Here is an 18292-nt window from a genome sequence, read left to right as displayed (position 1 = left end):
CTGCCTTCTCTAGGCTAAATGCTGGAGCTGTATCAGAGCTTCATCCTTTTTTGTTGCCGCATAATATTCTGCTGCCTGGGGAGAGCTAGTGTTACTTTTAAATGTCTTTCACAAAGCTAGGGTGAGTATCACCCCTTGCGGGACACCCGGCCAAGAGAAACAAGGGTAACACAGGCACCCTCTGCCCTCAAAGATAACCTCCCAGACTCCATGTGCAGTGTATGGCAGACCCCAAAACGTGCTGGAAAAGATCCAAGGGAAATGCAAATGCCAACAGACAGAGGAGCAGGAAGCTGAGGAAGACAGGGTCCTTTCAGATATACCTTGAGGATGGGCCAGCCGGAGGGGCAGGCACTCCAGGGCACAAGGCACAGCAAGGAACAAAGGCACAGGAGGCTGAAAAGTACAGGAAGGTGGGGGAGGGGGGTGCTGGCAGGAAGCGCCAACCAGTGGGGCGGGGAGGGGGATAGGAGACAGACAGATAGGGGGAGGGCTCCACTAGGAGGGGCCAGGAACATAAACTAAAACGTCGGACACCTGAAATTAATACTCAGATTCAGTGATAAATCTTTATTTTTTAGACTTGTCCGTTACTGCCAAATAAAATATAAAAGCAATCCAAAATTACGCTATTTTCTAAAAATAGTTTTCCATTTGGGGTTTATGTCCCTCTTCCAGAAAATCATGTGAAGACTTAAGAGGTTCTGACGTCAGATTCCACAGAACAAAGACTCTTTCACTGGCTACAGAAGTCCCAGCGAACTTTTCACTCCTTAAACGTCACGGGCAAAACACCCTCTTAAAAAGCAAATACACCCTTCTCAACACAGAGCTTGAGCTTCCCAAATCTCTGGGCTCTGTACGTGCTGGGGAAAGTAGGTAAAGGTGAGCAAGCCATCCTGGGAGAGGCCTGGAGAGGGGCTCTGGTGGCCTGACCGCATCCCTGGGAGGACGCAGCCAGGGGGCTGGGGGAGGGGAGCCTCCCTCAGGCTCCAGCTCTCCAGTCTCTGATTAGCACGGTGGTCACTGGTCACGTTCGGTAAAGCTTCAAGGAGGCAGTGTTTCAGTAGTAACCAAGGCATACCTTGTTCATGGACAATTTTATTCTGTAAGAAACCAGAAGAAGGAGGTGGTGAGCTGGAAGTTGTTCAACTGGGAAGAAATGAAGACAGAACCCACCAGGGAACAGGGAGTCATGTATGGCAGACCCACCCAACCCCTGGGGATGCATCTGTCTTGAATTCCTCCGCAGTGAGAGGTAGAAGCCAGCAGAAGCAAACTACCCACGTGTAGAAGGGGATAACAAAGCTGCATACACCCTTCTACTTTCAGAAGGACCCCATCTCCTCACCCTCCCACCCCTACTGATCCTTTAAATGCCAGGCGCTGGCTTACCTGTCAATCGGATAAGGGTTTTCACAAAGGTTGACCAGCACGTACAAATGTCTCAAAGCATACTCGTACTAGAGGAAAACAAACCAAAAAGACATGATCAGACATTGTCACTTTATAACACGATCAACTCCTAACTTGGGAATATGTACAGCATCTAGACCAGTGGTTCTTGGGACTTCCCTAGAGGTCCAGGGGTTAGGATTCTGTGCTTTCACTGATGAGGGCCCAGGGTTTGATTCCTGGTCAGGTAGTTAAGATCCCATGAGCCACCTGGCGCAGCCAGAAAAAAAAGTTAGGCCAGTGGTTCTTGACCTTTACTGAGTCAGGGATCCCCCATCCCCAACTTTGGATAATCTGGTGCGATTTATAGACCATTTCCCAGGAAAAATGCACATACACAGGAGATTTGCAGCACCCTATAGCACTCTTACAGCTCCCTCAAGTCCAGGTATGGACCCCTGGCTGAGAAACTCCTGGCCCTGCTCTCCTCTGTCAGCTCGAACCTCCTCTGGCAGCCTGGCTTTTGGTCCGGAACAACTGACGAGGTATGGTAAGTGAATGCCAAACCAGATGGCAACGAAGACTGAAATAACTGGGGATGTTATTCTTGAAAAGCACTTCAAAGGAATCTGCAATCTCACAAGAGGAAGAAAGAGGAGATTCGCTTTCTGTGATTCCAAAGGGCAAAAAAGTAACATCCAATGATGAACTATTTTTTAAAAATGGAAAATTTAAACTTATTAAATAAAGAGACTGCTTTGTTAAAAAATGAAAAATAAAACTGAGATTCTCTTAATAGTGGAGAACTATCTCCTGAGTATAATATTTCCAGGTGGCTCAATCTGGAAAAAAAAAATCTGCCTGCTAATGCAGGTAATGTGGGAAATGCTGGTTCGATCCCTGGGTGGGGAAGACCCCCTGGAGAAGGGAATGGCAACCCACTCCAGTATTCTTGCCTGGAGAATGCCATGGACAGAGGAGCCTGGTGGGCTACAGTCCATGGGGTCGCAAAGAGTCAGAAGTATCTGAGGGTGATCATGGTCTGCATATCACAGCCCAGACAGAACTTTCTGCAATGATGAAAATATTCTATAACATTCTCAATTCAGTAGCCACTAACCACATGTGGCTCCTGAACACTTGAAATGTGGGTACTGTGGCTAAGGCACTGAGTTTTACATTTTGTTTCATTTTACTGAATGTACACTCATGTTTAAGTAGCCACCCACAGTGAGGCTAGAGACTGCTGTATCAAAGAGCACAAGTCTAGAGCAGGATTTGGCAAACTTTTCTGTCATGGGCTGGATAGTAAATATTTGAGGCTTTGTGCGTTATCTGAACTACTCAACTCGGCCGCACCATGAAAGCAGTCAGAGATTCTGTGTGACTGAGTACAGCTGTGGCTGTGCTTCAGTAAAACTTTATTTATAAAACACACAGCTATGGCTATGTTTCAATAAAACTTTATTTATAAAAACAGGCTGTGGAGGAAAAAAACTCAACAGTCGTGGGCAGGAACGGGCCTGTGGGTCAGTTTGCGAATAACCCCTTCCTTGAAGGATCCAAGCATCACCTAAGTACTGACCAAAAAGGAGGGGTTTTTAGGTACCTTCCAACCCTGACATTCCACAATCTGCAGAAACTAGGTACTTTCTTCTCCATGCACCAGGGCCTGACTTCAGCAACAAATCTTGGGAAGAGGTCAGAACAAACCCAAAAGAGAGAAAACCTGTGTGGCTGGTGTGAGGGGCAAGGGTAAGGCATGGGGTTTGGCAAGGAAAACACAGTGTGAAGACAAGGAAGTCCCCTTCAAAGGCCAACAGAGACGGAAGATGAATCGTCTATAACTGGCAAACTCTCCCAGCCACTGGGACAGTTAAGAGTGTCTGGGACCAAGACTGGGGGGGTCAGTGAATTTGGACGACCTTTCCCCTCTCACATCCCACCAAAGGCCACAGAATGGGTCTGCTGCTGTCTCCTTCTACAAGACGGAATCTTCTACAAGGCAATGCAGCTGGTGTGATACCCAGTGGACCAGACTAACTCGGGTTTGGGGTCGAAGGCGCAGAGGAGACCAAGCTAACTGGCCACGGAAACCAGGGAGGTGGGGGTGCAGAGGCCGGAGGCCCCGGGGTCTGGGCTTACCGTGGGGTTGTGCCAGTTGAAGCAGTGTGAGCGGAAGTGCGACACGGCCGTCTGGTAGCACGCGTGCTCTGTGAGCGGGGCTCGCTGGGACAGGAGCCTGTCCACCTCGGCAGCAGACCCCGAGACCAAGGTGACAATCTTCCGCACTGACTTCTCAATGATGTTCCTGGCCTGTGAAGTGACATTTTTTTTTTTTTTAACTTAACACAGTCTCTCAGAACCCTGGACTGGTTAGATGCCTCCTTCACACCACCCCCACTACACTATGTTCAGAGATGCCAACAGATGCTTTCTGTGGCAAAAGATGTGCACGCAAGGCTTCCTTACAGCTAGAAATCTCCAGAAATACCTTGCCTTTTAGAGATCTTCTCGCATGACAGGAGCATTTAAATCTAAATACCTAAAGAGCAGGTATGGCCCAGACTGAGGAGGCAGGGGTGGGGGTGGGGGTGGGGGTGGGGGCTGCATAGAAACTGTGTCCCAAAGTAGACTGTGGTCCCATAAACGGTGCTGTGTGTTCACAGGCACCTCTGTCTGTTCTAGAAACCAGCAGATGCTTAGACAGAATGATACAAAGTGGGAGGGCATCATTTTCTTCCCGGATAATGAAAACCAGCATCACAAAGGGGCGGCTGCTTCCACATCAACCAAAACATACAATCGAGTCCCCTGACCCTCCGACTCCCCAGCTGGGGTTTGTTCCATTCATGCCCGAACATTCCCTGCTCTCTGTGTATTAGACCAGCAGTTTTCAACTTGTAGTCTAGGACCACGGGGGTCCCCCAGATTTCTTGGCGGCTCCATATGTCCTCCCTTTCCCAGCTATGTATCTGTGTGAGGCTACACTTTCTTTATATATTTCAACCAGAACTACAGACCCCAACAGAGTGAATGCAGACACAGGAACGGGGACCAAGCTATCTTCTATTATGCTGGGCACAAAACAGATTTGCAAAAAAATGTTGTCAGTCTTCTCACCCAAATTCTTTTGATTTTAGAAAATAATCCTTTTTTGTAAAAATACATTAATACAAAATGGGTTTAGTATTATTTCTAAATGAGTTAATATTTTACAAATCTCAGTGTTCATTTCTAAAGCAGTAAATACTGATATAACCCATATAAACAAAGGCTCTTTGGGATCAACACTTTTAAGAGTGTAAAGAGGTCTAAGAGTAAAAAATACGAGAACTGTTGTATTACACTGTAATAACAACAACAAAAGAAACCATCCTGGGGTAGGGAACTGTCAGAATCATGAGATATGTGCATTTAAGACAGTTTACATGGACTTCTTTTTTTCTTTCTTAGAAAATTCAAGCTGTGACCCAGCACATCAGCACTGGGCTATGCTGATTGCAGGGTGGTGGGGGGAGGGGGAAGTGGGGGAACAGGCGGGGTGGGCAGAGTCAGCAAAGCTGGCTTCGTTGGAAGGACAGTCAGTCTCTGCCAGGTGTCTCGAGAATACATGCCTGGTGGTTCTACTCACACAGCTCGAGTTTGAAAAGAAATTCAACCAGTCCCAAACAAACTGACAAGCTATTGAAAACAAACCCAGTTATCGTAAAAGATTGCTCAAGCATTTTAGCAAGAATCTGGGGCAGTGACTATGATTTCCTAAGCCAGCAGAAATTTTTTGTGGACTGGACTTTTCTTTTTTAATATGATTAGCTACTAACTCACCAAGCAGCAAAGTAAAAATGTCTCCTAAGCAACTAGGAGTGAATAAAGAAACACCCATGTGCCTTGGCTTCTTGGCAAGAGACAGGTCCCCTGCTTTTGCTTCCTGCTTCCCAAGAGGTCAAGGCCAGTTTATCAAGGAAGAATAAAGCTGGCCACTCTCCTGCTCATTTGTGTCCATTTCACAGCGAGTAAAGGAAAGTTTTGTTTCTCATATATTCCCATGTGGTAGGAAGAGGGTGACCCCAGAGCTCCGTCCCCTGGTTCCCACCAACATGGAACTACAGTCAGGAGGCAGAGACGGGGCTCACGCACGCTCCCCGGCGAGGCTGGGGGCTGCAGCTTCACCACCACTCACCTCCAGATGCCTGTCGATCTTCTGGACAAGACGCCTGGACTCCTGCAGATCATTGGTGCTCATCAGTCTCCTCTTCATGATGGTGAGGGGCACCTCGGGGCTTGGAGTGAGGTCAAGGCGACTTACGGGGGGCAGAGAGATGGGAGAGCTAGCTTGGTGTTTCAGACCCTGAAACTGCATCAACTTCATGGCAGAGATGGACTGGGGAGGGAGAGAGAGTTGGTTTGAGTGGGAGGAGCAGAGGTGCCAAACATACCCCAGGTCCTGGAGTCCACAGTTCACCCCACATGGTTTCGGGACCAAAGAAGGGTCACAGCCAACAGCCTGAAAGCACGAGCTCGGTCTTCAGCAGTGGGCGAGGTGATGCATTTGAGCACCTGAAATCCATCGATGATGAACTTCTAAGATGCCTGGCACCCTTTGCAGCAGAACTGCCCCAGTTCCACCGAGCCTGGACCAGAGTCACCTCAGCCATGGGTGACCGTGGGTTGTGTCACCATCACCGCCACACTCACCCGCCTGCCCCTAGTGACCAGCAGAAGGAAGATACAGAGCATCTGGTGGGCTAGAGCTGAGGTCTGGGTCCACCGAGATGGGGGAGCTAAAGCCCCAGAGCGGTGGGGGCGACTTGGCATCAGGGTCTAACAAGCAAGCCCAACTGCCTGGCTCTGTCTGCCCACAGAGGTCACTGCAGACTGGATCCCAACTAAGAGGAAAAGAAATGCTACAAGCGATCGTGTTCCTAAATCAAGCAACACTAATCACTAATTACCAAGACACTAATTTAGAAACAGCGCTAAAACAAAAAATAAAATACATATGTGTGTGCTAAGATGCTTCAGTTGTATCCAACTCTTTGCAACTATAGCCTGCAAGGCTATAGCCTGCCAGGCTCCTCTGTCAGTGGGATTCTCCAGGCAAGGATACTGGAGTGGGTTGCCATGATCTCCTCCAGGGGATCTTCCCAACCCAGGGATCGAACCTATGTCTCTTTTGTCTCCTGTAATGGCAGGTGGGTTCTTTACCACTAGCGCCACCTGGGAAACACAGGCATACATATATAGAAATATAATGCTTAGAAAAGATCCTTCAGGGGACCGCCATGGTCGTCTAATGGTTAAGACTTCGCACTCCCAATGCAGGGGGCATGGGTTCAATCTCTGGTCAGGGAACCAAGATTCTGCATGCCAAGTGGCATAGCCAAAAAATCAAAATCCTTTGTATGTCGTCAACCAAGAGCAGACATGGCCAATGCTGAGGAAACTACAGAGAACAGAAAGCCCAGGGCAGAAGAGCTGCTGCTGGTACCTCCCCCCCCTCCAATCCCTCAATGAAGCCAGGGTGGTGCCATCTTTGACCCTGCCTCCCCCGAGTCACCCTTCCCAGGCCTTCTCTCCACTCCTCCCCTCCACTAGCCACCTCTCAAAAGCCTGACCAGGTCCACGGCCTCCTGAGTGCATGTCTAATGGCCTATGACTGGCTCCAGGGCCCTCCCATCCACACGCTGCCCAAGAAGTGCTAAAGGTAATAGCTGGACTGACTGGTTCACCAGTTCTTCTAGAAGGTCAACGCTTATATCGAAGGAATTCCACTGATGAGCTCTCAGATGGTGGCAGACCACTGGAGGAGGGCATCTGGTCATACAGACTACTGGGTGCACCCCACTCCCCATCACCTCCTCTGCACATCCCAAGGGCTGGCCCCACAAGTGGAACCTGAGGCCCAAGCCTTCAGCAGCCACCTAATGTGACCTCTGTCAGGACAGCCCTGATGGACTTACTTATTTGACCACCTAGGTCCTTTCATAGCTGGAGGGGATAAATGGCTCTAATTTAGAGCCTATGGGTCAAGATATCATCCTGAAAGTGCAGGGAGGCTGGACCCCAGAGGATCCAGGGTGTGGGGTCCTAGGGGGCAAAGCCACAACACTCGCAGGATGAGCTTATTCGGTAACCTCTCACCAGGCGCTAGGTCTGTGTTTAGTGTTGGGGATGTGCTGGCAACTTTTGGCTCCCAATCACCTTGAGCGTTAGGGCTCTGACTAAGGAGGAAATGGAGACCCAGAGAGGACAGGTAGGTGGCCCAAAGCCTCAGAACTTTGTGAGTTTGAACCTGAGTCTGATTCCAAAGCCTGGGCAGACTCTCCAGGACAGAGTGACCGTGAGAGGCAGAGCCAGCCCTGCCTCAGCCATTCCTCACTCGCCTGGATCCCAGTTCTCTTCACAGGGGGATGAATGTTCCCGGAGAGTCAGCCTAAGACTCGGGTGTCATCAGGCCTGTGAGCCCCCTACTCACCTTGTTCCCATACTGCATGACGTGACTGGTGTTGGTGTGGGATTTCACCAGCTGGTACTGCTTGTGGAGGGTCTCTTTGGTCAAATCCTCCTGCAAAAGTGAAAACATTTCAAGCCCTCCAACCATTGCAGCTGACAGCTAAGCCTCAGCTGAGCAGCCGGCCCCCCGATGGCTCACCATGTCTGAATCTTCCATCCAGTTGACACTGTACCAGTCCCCCAGGAACGTGGACCGCTGCTCATCGTAGTAACAGGCGTAGGATGACTCCCTGGGGTTGGCAGCTGTGGTTGCATAAACTGCAAGGAATTAAAGACACCTTTCAGCATGTTTTATCCTCAGCTGTCTGAGGATTCCCCTGGAGGCTTGAGTTCCTCCTCCTTTCTTGGTGCAATCAAAGCACGTCCCCTGTGATCAGCTCAGGGAGGACAGGGAGACCTCCCTACATCCTGTTCACTCAGTTACAGTAACTCGTCTAAAATTAAAGGTGGAAGAAAGAGAAGCCAACTGATAGACACTTTCTGCTACAATGAGCAAACAGGCATGCTTATTAGGACATCAAGCTGTTTTGGAAAAGTGCTAAAAGATCAGAATAGCTGAATCTTGGAGGATATGGACCTCATTTCATTTCCAGAGAAAGGGAACATTTACTAATATTAGAGAAACATTTAGGTTGACTGAATCTATGAAAGAGCTACCACTTACTATCTAGCTACCATGGACTCAGAGCTATGCTGGAGAAATGTCATCACTTAAAGTGTAACTCTCCCAACAGACACTATCTTTATCCCCATTTTACAGATGGGGATAACTGAGAGTAAAAGAGGATAAGTCATCTGTCAAAGATTAGATAGCCAGCAAACAACACATTACAAAGGACAGAGGCAAGTCCAAAGACTATAATTTTGGACTTAGGTAGCCCTACTAGCGGAGAAGGCAATGGCACCCCACTCCAGTACTCTTGCCTGGAAAATCCCATGGACGGAGGAGCCTGGTAGGCTGCAGCCCATGGGGTCGCTAAGAGTCGGACACGACTGAGCGACTTCACTTTCACTTTTCACTTTCATGCATTGGAGAAGGAAATGGCAACCCACTCCGGTGTTCTTGCCTGGAGAATCCCAGCGGAGCCTGGTGGGCTGCCATCTATGGGGTCGCACAGAGTCGGACACGACTGACGCGACTCAGCAGCAGCAGCAGCAGCCCTACTAGAACCCAGCAGAGCACCACAGAGCAACATCACGTCACCCCCTGACCACTAATCCTCCAGGAGTAGAAGCCCAGAGCTGCCCACAGGTATCCCCCTACTTCTGGGCACCAGGCTGCCCCAGGCCCCTGCTTCTGTAAGACACTTGGTTCTCCCCATCAGCAGCATCAGCGAATGTCCAACTGCACTGCAGAGCGCGGTGCTCGCCCAGCCCAGCTCCGAGGTCGGTGTGCCCACCACCTACCATTGATGTCGGGTGGCAGGTGGTTCATCATGGACCCAGACTCGCAGGCTTCAATGTAGAACACCATCTAGGAGGCAGAGAGACAAGTGAACTCCCCCTGGCCAGGCACAGACCTCTCACCAAGGCCACTTTGGCTCTGGCCACTCTCTCGACCCATTTCTCAAGAGACTTTCACTTTTGGGAGACATCTGTGCTGTAAGAAGCTGCTGCCAGAGGCTATGGATGCTGTTGTCATACAAACCAGAAGGACTCAAATTTGTTTATGGCTAGTAGTAGTAGTAGTCGCTCAGTTGTGTCTGACTCTCTGCAACCCCACAGACTGTAGCCCGCCAGGCTCCTCTGTCCATGGAATTCTCCAAGCAAGAATACTGGAGTGGATTGCTATTCCCTTCTCCAGAGGATCTTCCCGACCCAGGGATCGAACCCGGGTGTCCGGCATTGCAGGCAGATTCTTTATCATCTGAGCTACAGGGAAGATCCTTGTGTATGGCTAATAAAATAAGATGATCTATTAGCTGAAATAATGCAGGAAAAATGGAGCCATACATGATGCTAAGGAAAACTGATTTTCCATCCAATGCAGGGTAGAATTTTCAGGAGCAAAACATGTTACTCACACAAACATGCCAGAGCTATGCGGATTCCATACAGGGTGCAAAAGGGGCTAGAGAGGGCTAAAGGGAGAATAAGGTGGTATTTTCCTCCCCAGCCGCCCCAGACTGGTGACAGTCCTAGAAAGAGCAATCTTCAAAGTGTGGTCCCTGGACTAGGAGCTCTGTTGGAAAGGCAGACCCTCAGGCTTCCCCCCAGAAATACTGAGCCAAATGCTGGGGGTGGGGTCCATACTGTGTTTTTTGTTTTTTTAATTTATTTATATTTTTGACTGCACTGGGTCTTTGTTGCTGTGTGTGGGCTTTCTCTAGTTAAGCTGGGAGGGCTTCTCGTTGCAGTGGCTTCTCTTGTTGTAAAGCATGGGCTCTAGAGCACAGGCTCAGCAGCTGTGAGTTCCTCCCAGGCACATGGGATTGTCCTGGACCGGGGATCAAACCCATGTCCCGGCAGTGGCAGGCAGATTCTCAACCACTGGACCACTAGGAAAGTTCCCACACTGTGTTTTAACAAGATTGCCAATGATTCTGACCTAACAGCTGCAGCTTTAGAATCACAAAAAAGTTATTCCTGGGAGACCAGAAGTTAAGCCTGATGGAACAGACACCTTTTCCAAAAACAAAAAACAAAAAACACAGCTAATCCACAGTTAGAAGGCCCATCACAGCTCCATGGGCTCCGCTTCCACTGCTTCCCTCACATCCCTTCCCCAAGGCCGCCCCAGGCACTGACATCACCTTTTGGTACATCTTGTGTTTGTACATGTAATGGATGGTCTCATTCAGGTCCTTTACATGAAGCTGAAAGGTAAGAATATGGACATTCAGACCAAACACATCAAGAGAAACCGTGTGCTGGATAACCCACTAATCAAGTCCTAGTGATGCCTTATAAATTCTTATTAGAAATCCTTAGAGATAATCATGGTGTACAGCATCCCAGAACATCATCAAGGGCTTTGTTCACATATTAAAGAGAGGAAGCAGACGTGCTTCCTCATCACTTTGTCCAGAGCACTCAGGGGCTGTGTTCTATGACTGCATCTCATGCAGGCACCCACGTTCAGGGACAGCAACTGATGCTGTGATGTCAGCAGACATGCAGACTTGCCACAAGAGACGCCTCTGGATAGATTTCCAGCTGCTAAATGCAGCCCCACACAAACCACCCCATAGGACATTAGAGACACACATCACAGGTGTAATGCCAACACCAAGGCTGTGTTTCCCATTCTCCCTGCTTGCCTTTTTTTTTGGCTACCCTTCTCAGCTTGTAGGATCTTATTCCCCTGACCAGGGATTGAACCTGGGCCCTTGGCAGTGAGAGTGCAGAGGTCCTAACTGTTGGAACCTCTGGGAGTTCCCCACGGCTTGTTTCTAAAACATTAAGAAACTCACATCTTCGTTAGGAAACACCAGTATTCCAGTGGCTCCGTGATCCGTGAAGTAAATGAACACGTGGTCCCTGGGGCCACTACCAAGAGACACACAGACAAGCATGAGGGTCAAAGTGAGCCATTTCCTATTTCTGCCTCCGTGTCTCTGAAAAGTCGCCCCAATCAAAAAACTTAAGGAGAAGCCTGAGGATTACAGTCTCCCAACCAGGTAAGAGGAGGAGCACAAGAGACCGCTGTCTGGCTTGTTCCCTTTGATTCTGCCGAGTGCTGCTCTGAACCTCGAGGCATATCCCAGAGCCTGGAAGGTGAGGACGGAGCTCAGCAGACAGCCCAGGGTGATCGGGAGAGTGGGAGCCTTTGGCCATTGGGCCTCATCCCAGGCGGCCACACTCTCCTACCAGATATCCCCAAAACGAGTAAGGGAGCCAGGGCACGCCACCAAATGTGGTCCTACAGTTCCGACAGCCCTCCAGGGCCCTCGGCCTGCGCACAGCCTGGGACACCCACCGGTGATCCCTCACTTGAAAGCCCTGTTCCAAGATGGCAGAGATGTAACAACTCACTCGGAGGCAACCTGGTTCATCCCGTTCAGAGGTCCCTCTCTGCTCTAACTCACACGAGCTACCCATGCCCAGGTCTCCCCTCAGATACTAGCGGAACAGTACCAGCTGCCTAGTACCTGAGACTCTGAGGCCATGCTCCTGAGCTCCCTGACATTTTGTCAAAATGCTGCATAAAGAGATGCTACATGAGACATCTCTCACCCACAGCCAGCAGGGCAAGCACCGGGATGAGTTTTCTCCAACACGGAGGTTTGCTCTGAACTTATCAATGTCCTCCTCCCACTGGGCTGACCTGCCATCAGAGCATGAGGTCTGCGGGAGGCTGGGTGGGGGTCCTTCAACCTGACTGGCCACAGAGCTTCACGCCGGTCTCAGGGTGTTCCAACAGCCTAGCAGCAGGTTTAAGCGATGAGGAACATTTCATTAAGAGTAACGAGGGACCCTGGATCATAGGGTTAATTTGTTACAGAAACGGCTGCCGAGAGAAGCCACAGGTTCTGTGCAGGCTGTCAGGACAAAGGTCCCCACACTGCCATCTCTCACCAGTAAACAGGCCGGAAGCAAGAACAAGGCCTAAATGAACTCTTGATTCTGGAATACCAGGTCACTCAGAAAAAAGAGACAGCCACAAAACAGACGTTACCTCTTTAAGACCTTTCCAGATCCTATGCCCCTCACTGCTTCTGCATCACCTCTCAACACAGCAAGGAAATTCTTTGGGGTGACATCCTATGAAGAATTGGGAGTTGAAATCAGATGCAGCAGTCATTTCAAATCAGTGCATGTGCTGAGTCTGTAGCAGAGGGCCCAGGCCATGACCACACACCTCCAAGGCTTAGGGATGAAGGGCAAACACTCTGTCACCAAGGAAGACCCAAAGCAAGGTCAGTGTTCCTGGGACATGTGCATGACCTTATCGTCTTGTCTTTGGCTGATGCCATTCAGCAGGCCTGCCATTTCTTCCTGGCCATTATAAAGTCCAGGTGGAGAAACCCAAAATGTCAGTAGGAAGGGACAAACAGCAGAGGCAGGGCACGTGGCCTCAGAGAGACAACAAAGATGGAGACGGAAACATCAGTGCCCACCTTTGCAACTGGCCTGCCTCCTCAAAGGCTGAATCCCAAAAACATCCCTTAAAGGGGATTTTGTAAAATGGATATCTGATTATTAAAAAAAAAAAAAAAATTACAGAAAAGCACAGAGGAAAGACTATAAATCACCAAAAATTCCACCACCTAAATTTTGGACATTTCCTTAAATAAGTCTATGGAAACAATTTCATAAAAATGGGATCATCTATGTCATATGAATGACGTGTCTGATTTAATTGTTCTTGAACTTAAAAGAGAAAAATAAAACTGGAAGAACTAAACTTCATAGAAATGTTTCTCTCTCACAAGAAATATTAGTTCCTAAAAGATTCCACTGAAATTAAGAAAAAGAAGGTATGAAATCCAGGAGGCTAATGAAATTATGGTGTTTTAAAAAATGTGTCAATGTACTGGGTTGGCCAAAAAGTTTGTTCAGTTAATGAATACGTTGTTCAATAAAGTTCATTGTGAAAATGAAAAATGTCTTTTGTTTTTACTTAAAACCGAACAAACTTTTTGGCCAACCCAATATATATATCCTCAATCAATTGGGAAGGATACAATACCTTGGAAGTGATATACTATAATAATGGTGGAAAACTATCTCAGCAAAATCCAGAAATACTACTTTGCACCAGGGCTGGCATTTGAGAAAGCTGATTTTTCAGAAAAGGACACAAATAGTTTATAATCAGATTAACGGCAGTATCTTAAGAAAATCAGGTCGTATGGAAAGAAAACTACTGAGATTTAAAGTATAATAAAACTGGAAATAAAAGATTGGTAGACTACCACTAATACTTTTTTCTTTTTTTTTTTCCTCTCTTTCAAAATTCACAGAAATTATGCCTTAGGCACAAATCTCAATATAAACACGACACGTTGGCCAGAAATCCGTCTAATGAGGTCCTGATTCCAGAAGTACAAGAAAGAGGGGAAAATCATCATTGAAATGAAGCAGACCCTGCTGGCTCTGACCCCATGCTCCGCCTCACCTCGCCCGTGTAGTCCTTCAGCACCCCCTGGTACACGTCTGAGCCGTTGGGCCTGTTGATCACAATTCCCGGGGTAGGATTGCTGAAAATCAAAGGACACAGTGAAGCACACAATTTGATGTATCTCTGAAATCTGCATCTTCATAAATATGCCCCCGTTACGCATAAAAAGACTAAACAGCCATGACTGTCACAGACACTTCTCATCACCCACCCAGGTCCCCAACATGGTAGTGGTTTTAGTAGCCCGAGGGTCTTGGGGTCCCACAAGTCCTGAGCTCCTGGCCGGAGCAGTGAAGGGCTGAGTTCTGCAAACTGAGGACAGGAACCCAGGCCCCCGTGTGCCTGGCCTCCTGCTGGACATCAGCTTGCGTCTTAAGAGGGGAGATCTCATCAAGAGATCTCTCAGAGAAAAACTACTTTCAAAGAGAGAACATAAAACAAGGCTTTCATGCAAGAGCTTAGGCACTAAAGCTCAGAATGGGTTAGGAACCATCATGTGATCATCAGAAAGACCACAGTTGGGAACTGAGGAGCTGGGAGACTAGAACGGGTTAGAGTCATACCCATACCTGCTGCTGCTTTTTTTTTTGGCGGGGGGCAGGAAAGGGTGAGCCACTCGGCATGTGGGATCTAGTTCCCTTACCAGGGATTGAGCCTCCTGTACGGAAGCTTGGAGTGTTAAGCAGTGTACCACCAGGGAAGTCCCCCATACCTGCTGTTTCTGATCTCCTCAAGAAATCAGATAAGCAGGCATGAGAGAACGGTTTGTAAAATTAAATTCAGCAATTTTTTAAAAAAGGAAATACGTATAGAAAGAAGGGTGGGAGGATCTAAGCTACAAAGGAGCCTCCTGTGTACAGGCCTCTGAGGCACCCCGGCACAGAGGTCAGGAACAAGCACCGCAGAACCTAGTGATGAGCTCTCCAAGCCAAGAGGGAACTCATGCTTTAAAGCCTTGCAAAGCTTATGGTCAAAGCTCTACTGGAAGTATGTGGGTGGACTTTCAGCTGGGAGTCGGCTTACATTCTAATGTTAGGCTGCCCATCTAAGAATTCCTGAGAATCTGTGTGTTTTTTAAAACGCCCTGAAGTTCCTCACGACCATGTTCAAAGCGCTCCGTACTCACTCTTCGGAGTTGGCGATGTCGTCATACATCATCACGATGATCTGCTCATCAGGGATCCCATTTCGGTGAACGATCTGGTAGGCATGGCACGCATCTGCCTGGGAGAAGGGGTTTTGTCAAGTGTTAGATTTTGCCCGGAAGAAGCCAGTTTTGGAGTTCTCATGAGCAATGTGCTCTTTCTCATGGAAGACGGGCTGTGTCCCACTCCCTATTGGTCAGGTATTTAAATCCATTTAAAACACATTCATTTATCTTTTTCAGTTCAATTTTTAAAAATCCACCCTTTACCATGAAACTCTCATCAGGCAGTTAGTGTAATATGTGCACTACACTCACACACACACACATACACGCAACTACCACCACCACCACCACATCTACAGGAAACAAGGGCTTTTGAAAGTCCTGAATAAGTTATTTTCATTTTCCACACCATAGAAAAGTCTCCTGAAAGCACGGATTTAGGGCTGAAGAACAGAATGACAGAATGATGAACCAACAGATTAAAAGTTTAGCGGTTAGTTCTGTATCACACAGGATTCTTCTGGTTCCAGTAACTTTAACTGCCACAGTCGCTGTTCAGAGAACTGAGTGAAAAACTCAAAAAAAGAAATGCCATGCCCAGCTACTTGCCTCTCTAAAGAAGAGGGCTTCAGAAACTGGATGTCCACAGATCATGTTCTAAACAGCTCTTGGCAGAGCAATTGAAATAAAGCTCACACACCACCAAACCCAGCATTCTGCCTGCAGATATCCCAAACAAATGGACTTTAGAGCAAAACTGGGTGTTCAAAATACAGTTGCTAAATACTGTGTGGGTGAGTCCAAGACCTGGCATTCAAGAGCTATTAAAAGAATAGATAACTGAATATGAAAACTCATACATTTATGGACTTTGTTCTACTTGCCAGACACTATGCTCAGACTTGCTATGTACCATCTCATTTAATTCTCATCACAACCCTCTGTGATAGTGATTCCCATTTCACAGTGAGGTCATCAAAGCTTAGGGAGTGGAGGTGACCTGTCCAAGTCACACAGCTCAAAGTGAAAGATCCCAGGCATTCTGACTCCAGAACCTGATCTTCCTTTCAGACAATACAGAAAAATAAACTGTCCGATGTTCATATAGTGGAGTACCATTAAGCTCACACAAATGGAATACCTAACAACGAATGAAATACAACCCATGCTTTAAGATACATGAATCTCAGGAACATAATGAGAAAAAGAACAAATGATAGAAAAAAAAATTCACCATGATTGCTATGCTATGCTATGCTATGCTAAGTTGCTTCAGTCGTGTCCACTCTGTGCGACCCCATAGATGGCAGCTCACCAGGCTCCGCCGTCCCTAGGATTCTCCAGGCAAGAATATTGGAGTGGGTTGCCATTTCTTTCTCCAGTGCATGAAAGGGAAAAGTGAAAGTGAAGTCGCTCAGTTATGTCCGACTCTTAGCGACCCCATGGACTGTAGCCTACCAGGGTCCTCCGTCCATGGGATTTTCCAAGCAAGAGTACTAGAGTGGGGTGCCATTGCCTTCTCCGTCACCATGATTACATTCATATCAAGGTCAAAACAGGCTAAAGTAAACATTATGCTGTTTAGTTAAATACACAGATGGTAAACTCTAAAGTGAAGCAAAAGAAATCTAAGGAACTTGCCCTCTGGCAGGGTCAAGACTGGACCAGACAGGGGACAACGTGCTAGTAATTTTTTTTTCTTCAGTCGGGTACTGAGGGAGTCAATTCCTAGGCAGGTTGATAAGAAGTCCGGGGGTCCCCAAGGAGAGAGGGGTCTGGAATTCTCAAGGAAGTGTAAAGGACAAACTTTTTTTTCCTCTACATTCCTTAGTCTTAGTCACATAAGTTATCTTTAAGCCTGGAACTGATGATTACACAACGAACAACTCAGTTTAAACTCTGTACTAAGGATTACATAACAATTATGTATCCTGTTTGAGGACAGTTTCTCCTTCCTGAAAACCTGGCTAATCCTGTTACCTTAAAATGTAAACTATGGGAGTGGGTCTAGTAAGATCTTTACAACCTCCAGACATTCTTTTGATTCATTGTATTAACTAATTAAAAGGTATATAACTCCATTGCTAACACTAGCCAGGGGGCACTCTTTCTGCTCCCTTCTGATGTCTGTCAGAAGCTTTCTCTATCTCTTTTATACTTTAATAAAACTTTATTACACAAAAGCTCTGAGCAATCAAGTCTCTGGCCCCGGATCTCCATTTTGGAAAATAGTTTCTTTAAAAGTTAAGTACAAATTTACCCTATGACCTAAGAATTCTACTCTTAGGTATCTGCCAGGAGAAACAAAAACATTTATCCACACCAAGATCTGTACTCAAATGTTCTTAGCAGAATGCTTCAAATAGGCAAAACAAAAAACAAAAGAAGGAAACAACCCAAATATCTGTTGAGTGGTAACCAGACAAAATGTGATTTAATCATACAATGGAATGCTATTTGGCAATAAAAGGAATGAAGTACTGATACGTGCTATACAGATAAACTCTAAAAACACGACCTTAAGAGAAGCCAGACTCAAAAGATCACATTGCATGGCTCCATTTACATGATATGTTCAGAAAAGGCAAACGTACAGAATTACAAAGTATACTAGTATACTAGTAGTTGCCTCTAGCTGGGGACTAGAAATTGGCTCAAGGGATCTTACTGGGGAGATGGAATGTTCTAAAACCGATTTACGGTGATGTTTGCACAACTTGCTAAATGCACTTTAACTGAACAGTTAAAATGGGTGAATTATATACGATCTGTAAAATACGCTTCAATAAGACCATATATTTTAGAAAATATATTCAGCCTATCCTGTTAGTGCTCCCCTATACTCCTGGGGTCCTCACCACCGCCCTGACAGGCAGACACTTTTATGCCAATTTTACAGATGGGGACAGGCTCAGGAAGGGCTCAGGGCTTCCCCCACCATGCCTCATGCCCTGCCTACACACACAGCGGTCTCAAAGCCAAGCAGTGATCCTCTCTTGGGTCCTTGGAATTGCTTGGTTTCCTTCCAAGTTTCTCAATTCAAAAGGACTTTCGGTCAGCGTCAAGCACTCACTAACACCCAAAAGAAATAAAAGTAAGGTTAAGCCAAGTCAAGTGACTTGGAGACAGTGTTAAAGGTTACTTGAATGACTTTCCTGGAGCATATC

The 18292-nt window shown here is 47.3% G+C and overlaps 1 protein-coding gene across 4 annotated transcripts in view; it reads right to left on the bottom strand.

The window, feature by feature from the left end:
• Window positions 1-543: 543 nt before the first annotated feature.
• The window catches only part of LGMN (legumain), a 33075-nt gene continuing 15326 nt past the window's right edge, over window positions 544-18292 (bottom strand). For all 4 annotated transcript variants that reach the window (XM_081548185.1, XM_081548188.1, XM_081548187.1 and 1 more), the window contains 12 exons: window positions 15102-15199; window positions 13973-14054; window positions 12530-12615; window positions 11325-11400; window positions 10665-10727; window positions 9319-9385; window positions 8051-8169; window positions 7874-7963; window positions 5579-5779; window positions 3541-3711; window positions 1396-1463; window positions 544-1106 (listed from right to left, as the gene is read on the bottom strand). In XM_081548185.1, the coding sequence (XP_081404311.1) occupies window positions 1064-1106; window positions 1396-1463; window positions 3541-3711; window positions 5579-5779; window positions 7874-7963; window positions 8051-8169; window positions 9319-9385; window positions 10665-10727; window positions 11325-11400; window positions 12530-12615; window positions 13973-14054; window positions 15102-15199 (1164 nt within the window). In that variant the 3' untranslated portion in view covers window positions 544-1063. The remainder of the gene's footprint in view (window positions 1107-1395; window positions 1464-3540; window positions 3712-5578; window positions 5780-7873; window positions 7964-8050; window positions 8170-9318; window positions 9386-10664; window positions 10728-11324; window positions 11401-12529; window positions 12616-13972; window positions 14055-15101; window positions 15200-18292) is intronic.

Source organism: Giraffa tippelskirchi, chromosome 12 (assembly GCF_054371585.1).
Source record: "Giraffa tippelskirchi isolate mGirTip1 chromosome 12, T2T-mGirTip1v1.2.pri, whole genome shotgun sequence".
Classification (NCBI taxonomy): domain Eukaryota; kingdom Metazoa; phylum Chordata; class Mammalia; order Artiodactyla; family Giraffidae; genus Giraffa; species Giraffa tippelskirchi.
The sequence above is the reverse complement of the archived record's forward strand: the minus strand, read 5'-3'. Positions and strand labels throughout refer to the sequence as shown.